We start from the raw sequence: 6,058 nt of genomic DNA, 5'->3' as shown, positions 1-6,058 counted from the left end.
TATTTCAAATTGAATCGAAGTATTCGGTTTCTGCAAGCAACTTTTTTCGCACCCAACTGAAGAATGTGTCTTCAGGAAACGCATTATTCACATCTGAAGTGTGCTCACTCGAATGCTCCTGGATGGTTACTGTTTTCGAATGATCCGAAGTTTGAGTATATTCACAAACCATTCTTTTTTTTGGAGCAGATGTTTTCTTCTTCGCAAACTCGTCAATTTCTAAAAAAATCTTTAACTCCCGAACTTCTTGTTCCAATGCTGCATTTTTGCATTTTACCACTTCAAATTCCTCATTTAAATCCTCCATTCTTTTTGCCAATATTTCAGCACGCCTGCAACCCTCACATTCTATGAGTAGGAATTTTTCACGTGTTTGCTTCAGTGTTAGGTTTTTTTGCATTCAGTGGCTTAACACTGACATCGGCAACACGTTTAACACTCTGATTTCTGGGCATGCTGATTTCTTGGCTCTCCTCTCCACAAAAATGCAGCCATTTTGCATCTGGCCCTGTTCCTATCTGACCACCACTTTTAAAAAAACAGTGGTCGATTGCCTTTCCGGCACTCCATCTTTTTCTTCGATCGGGCATTAAAAAAGTGTGAATGAAATTCAAAGCAAGCCTAACTTGTCCGTCTGCAATGCCCGTCGCAGAAAACGCTCCACTCATGGAGCATTTGAAAACATCACCCTAAAAAAGAAGTTACAAAATTTTAATCATGAATGATTTATAACAGCGTTTTAATTACTTTTTGGACAGCGTTAATTAAGTTAGACCATTTCAAAAATAATTTAAGGAACTTAATCAGTTATTAAATCAAAGAAGTTCATAAGAAAGTTTTAAAAAAATGTTTCAAAAATTTAGGAAAAATCTCTCATTATATTTAGGGTGAGAAATTCAGGCTCAGTTTCTTATTTTAAAATATCACACATATATTTCCTATAATATCTCACTCAATTAATATCACCTATATTAATTTGAATTATTATTATAATTTATGTGTCTTAAAAAGGTTTCTTTCTTTCTAAGAAAACACAATTCACTCCTTAGTAATATGCAATATATATTATAAAAATTGCCACAAACGTATAGAAATCCATTAAAAAATTTTTATATATTGTAAAACAATGCATATTTTTTCCAAGCACTTTACAGAATATGTATTAAATTGATAGAGAAATATATCACAGAAAACAAAAACAATGTCTGAAATATTAAAGCAGAAAAGCATTTTCAAATGCCACAGAAGTTTAGGCCCAAGTAACAATATTTATTCAGAAATTTTCAATTTTCTGGATATGTACTATTTTGAAATTTATAGAAAAATTCAAAGCGTGCCTGAACTTTTGTGGAGCCCTCTATTTGCACGAAAACTAAGTAACTGTACAACACTGGATATCAAATATTGAAACAAACTACTGCATTACTGACGAATATATTTATTATAAAATTAAATTTATCTTACATTTTAAACGATAAAAAAAAGGTTTTAAAAAATAGTTAATATTAAAAAAATATTTTCATTAATTTTTTATTTTGAGTTTTTTTCCTTTTTTTTTTTTGAATTAATGATCAAAATTTATTATGATAGAAACCTATTTTGATGCTAATCTATAGTAGAAAAATTTTTCAGGAAATCCTTATAGACAATGCTACCTAAATATTATAGGAAAAAATTATGCAAAATCATAAATAGTATAGGTTTTATTTCATAAAAATTAAATAAAAATTTATATATTAAATATAAATTAATTTATGATCTACCTGCAGTATGTGGAACATGGCAGGATAAATATCCCTGTTCCAATTTCCAGCGCAGGTGATTGCATTGCTCAGAGCTTTGCTGGTGAACAGCTCCAGGACCATCACTCCATACGCCCACATATCAAAAGCCTTGCCATCGACCTCTGTCACACCCCCGAGTGACAGGCAAGCTTCTGGAGGTCTATACACACTCGGCAATCCAAGTTCATTCCAGAAAAACAAAATTAAATTATTATGCAAAACCTTCACCGTGAGTCAAAAGTAACCCGGGGAAATCGAATCATTATAAAATTAGCAGCAAGCGAGACAACATCTTGGAGTTGTTTGAAAATTAAAGAACGTTTACTCAGCTTCAAGTTGGCCGGATGCAACACACCAAAGCAATTTTAAAGAGCTATAACAGTTAAACTTATTTTGTTTAGATGTGTCAGCTCGAAATGTTAATTTTGTATTTAGCTTTATTCTGTCTTAAAATCAAAAATTAAATAAAATGACAGCATACGTCCACTTTAACATTAAAAAGACCGTGTAGTCATTCTTAATAAAGCATTTTAGGGTTTGTATTTATTTTATATTATAACCGCCATTGAACAACCAATCCAATTTTAGATTTTCAACTACTAATGCCCTGCTCCATAGCCTTGTAATTTTGAAAATAATCCAGAAGACAAGGGAACTCCTGAATCAAGTATTGGGCGAAAATTGACTTCGTGAAGGATTTTTTGATGGAACTAACCCGCATTTGTGTTACATGTAGAGGAAAATCTCACTGGTTAGCCAGACGGCAAGGAGACTCTAACCCATTATCCGTCTACCACTGAGGATATTTTACGTCAGCAATGCGGTTGGTGCAAGCTGGATGCGGAATTCGTATCGTATTAAATTATCTTCAGTATTGAAGTATTGGTAATCGCTGGGGGGCATTTATCGCATTCGTTACCAATGTAAACCTAGCTATATTGGATATTGTTTAAATATACCGTATATATATGTTTCACTGTATTTTTAATAATACATGTTTTTATTATAGAGTTATGAGAAAAAGCAATTGTAAGAAAAATTGTCAAATTATTCAACGTTGTGATTCGTAGTAGAAAAATTCGTCCGTTTGTGTTAAAGAGATTATAATCTAATAATAATCTTAGTTAAATTTGAAAACATTGCAAATAAAAAAACTAAATAGGAAAATAAAATTAATCTTAAAATGAAAATAAACTAAGCAATACATTTTGCCTAATATGAAACTGATATTAAATGGCTCACCTTGGTATTGCCTTTGTCGCAGATGCAAGACAAGAGAAGTCACATATGACAGCTCTGTAATCTTGCGAAATCAAGATGTTATCGGATTTCAAATCCAAGTGACACGCCTCATTGGAGTGCAAGTAAGCCAAACCACAAAGAGTATCATAAAGCCATGATTTGAGGCAGTCTAGGGCACTTGATTGACTCAAAAAGTGCTCGTTTTGGACTGCATCCTTCAGAGTGCCCCTGTGTACGGGCATTACAAAAACTCCTACATCAGGGTTACTGAAGCTAATATATCGCAGGAGGGGGATTATATTTGGGTGGCGCATTTTTGGCCAAATTTCAATTTCACTTTTTTTAGTGACCTCAAGAGATACAACTTTGACGGCAACTTCTTGGCCAGAGAAGTCCATCATTTTGTATACGTCACCAAAAGCGCCAGACCCAAGCTTTTCAATGCATACGAAGTGATTAGCTTCTAAAATTTTCATGGCATCTCTTTTGTGTTGGTATCGCTGCCCGGATGAATCGGGGAGCATGGGTTCTTCTTGACCCAAATCATGATCACTTTCATCAAAATGATCACCCATTTCTCAATTTTCTTTCTCAAAGCGCAGGAAAAAATATTTTCCAAATCAATTTGCTGTTAAGCAAGAACTCTAAAGCACACAATCAGTCTTGAAAGTACAAGTTGGAATGACCAAAAATGGTTTTTCCAAAGAATTTTTACTAGTTTTTAACAATGAATATAGTTTATTTTTCATGTACCAACAATCGTATTTTAATTTTTAAGAAATAATGAAATGTTTTATTCAATGAAAACATGATTACATTTTCTACTGTTAAAAATAAAGAATCTGCATTTCATTGTTCAAAGTCAATAAGTTAAATATTAAAGCAAACATGAATTGTTTAAAAACATTGTATGTTGAAATGAAATATTAAGGCAAACATTAATGTTATTAATATTTTACCATTAAGTACCAGTTAAAAACATTTAAATTCAAACACGAATAGTTTAATACCCATATAATATAGTTATCAATATACAAGGTGTTGCTTGATGACCAGACTTGATGCATCGATATAGAATCCTTATTAGCAATGAATTTAAAAATGTATACTTATTAGAGGTCACATATTAATTAAAAACGCTATCAAAATAGTTCAAATTTTCTGTGAGGATGGCGAGAAAAAAAAATCAAAATCTATTTGATTGTTGAGAAATTTAAAAGTGTTTCTGAAAATCAACTCTTTTAACTCCTCTTTATTTTCACCGGCTATCAAATGGTTCCAACTTTTCTGTGGTGATTATAAAGTTGAGTTGATTTCTACAGCACTTAATGACTTCATCTCATTTTCTCATTCTATTGCTACCAAAGCAAAGTTGCTCTACCTAAACAATTTTTTTGACCAGTTTGTATTTGATTATTCATACACTACAATGAAAGATATTTTGATCCTAAACCTATTTAAATATAAATGAAATTCATATTAATTCAGATACAAATATTATTTTTCGTAATCAAATAACAAAATAGCGAAACGAAATCCATGTGAGGGAAACAAAAGAATACAAGCAAATATGAAAAAAAATGAAAAGGAATTAATGAACAATTCAAAAAGTAAGTGACTGATTTTAATGCGGTTGCTGCTGCTATTTAAATTACCATGTTAATTCTAGGTGTCATACCAGTAATAACAACACGTAAAGTAGGTGCAAGAATAAGTTTCCATCGTTTCCTTTAATTACACTCATAACCGAAAATGCAATTTTATATTTAAAAAATGTGGCTGGGTGGGGCAGTTGGTTTGTCGTCGGCCTTCTGAGCTCAAGTCTGCGGGTTCGATCCCCGGCCCAGACACCAGATTTTCGGGATGCAGAAAATCCTCAGCGGCCATGTCGTATGATTATGCGGCATGTAAAAGATCCCTGGGGTGCCTTATTGGCTCTTGGCATTTCCGGCAAAATTAAATTCCTAGTGCACTTTAGCATCCAAATAGAGTCTCGGTGCTGCCATCTAGTATGGCAGAAACTAGACGTCCAAATTAACAGGACCAACGGTATCTCACCCATTGTGGTGGTCCTGAAAGAGTGGATACCACCTCTGGAGAACGCAGTAAGTCTGCTCATCGGGAAAAACTGATTGTGCAGCTCATTGGAAATAAAATAAAAATATTAAAAAAATCTCTAAAGAATATAGAAAAGAAAAGGGCAATAAAATCTTAAATAAATAAAAATGGAAATATTCTAATCGTGTTTTTAATTCAGATCTGTATTTATTGATTAAAAGATTGTTTAATAAGTTCCCTTTATTCTGTGGCAGTAAGAGTGTTGTTTTGGTTTTTAATAAATTGATTTATTACCCACATGTTCTCTGTTCGCACATCGTCTAATGGATGATATGTTTTAAAAAAAAGTAACCAATTGAAGGTTATAGTTGGACCTGAAAATTTAAACTTTCACTCAGTAACCAGTGGCTGGTAGATTCTAATAATTTAGACGCCTATTTTTCCTCTTTCTTAATGAGTCAGTGACTGATATCATTTAATAGCCACTCTTCCAATCGATATCTTTTCATTTACTAGTGGCCTGAAACATTAAGAGGGAATTTTAGCTCTCCGATCTTAAAAATGATAAGAAAATTTCAATTAGTCTATTTGAGAGGAAGGCGCTAAAAATGGTGTCTTCTTCTTTTCACCTAACCCATTTCAGACCTAAAAGATAATTAATGATGTGCACCTGTGGCACCGAGGGTCCGTTTGTAGGGGGAGGGTACTATTTCCATAGAGGGATTTTATATAGGGGACAGAATCCTTTTTCTCCAGGAAAACAACTTGAAAGGGAAAAACATTTTTCCCTTACCATCGTTCAATTATACTCTCGTTAACATATACAGTTCACCCCTTTTTTTTGGAGCCATTTTCGAAAATGTCCCAATTGAAATATATCAAATCTTCCAGAAATGGTTATCTTTTGCTGTACAAGAATTATCTGTACAATATCTATCGTAAATATAAAAGTGACACAATATATTGGCGTTGCG

The 6,058-nt window shown here is 32.8% G+C and overlaps 1 protein-coding gene across 1 annotated transcript; it reads right to left on the bottom strand.

Moving 5' to 3' along the window:
* Nucleotides 1-365: 365 nt before the first annotated feature.
* LOC147803386 (putative serine/threonine-protein kinase DDB_G0284251) lies at nucleotides 366-3,601 on the bottom strand. Its single transcript, XM_087151282.1, has 3 exons — nucleotides 3,027-3,601; nucleotides 1,764-1,944; nucleotides 366-689 (listed from the first exon to the last, which is right to left on the bottom strand). The coding sequence occupies exons 1-3, from the start codon at nucleotides 3,599-3,601 to the stop codon at nucleotides 366-368; spliced, it is 1,080 nt and encodes a 359-aa protein (XP_087007408.1).
* Between the last annotated feature and the right edge of the window lie 2,457 nt (nucleotides 3,602-6,058).

This window comes from Parasteatoda tepidariorum, chromosome 9, assembly GCF_982258835.1.
Source record: "Parasteatoda tepidariorum strain Cologne lab strain chromosome 9, Ptep-v5.0, whole genome shotgun sequence".
NCBI lineage: Eukaryota > Metazoa > Arthropoda > Arachnida > Araneae > Theridiidae > Parasteatoda > Parasteatoda tepidariorum.
This window is presented reverse-complemented; position numbering and strand designations above follow the sequence as displayed.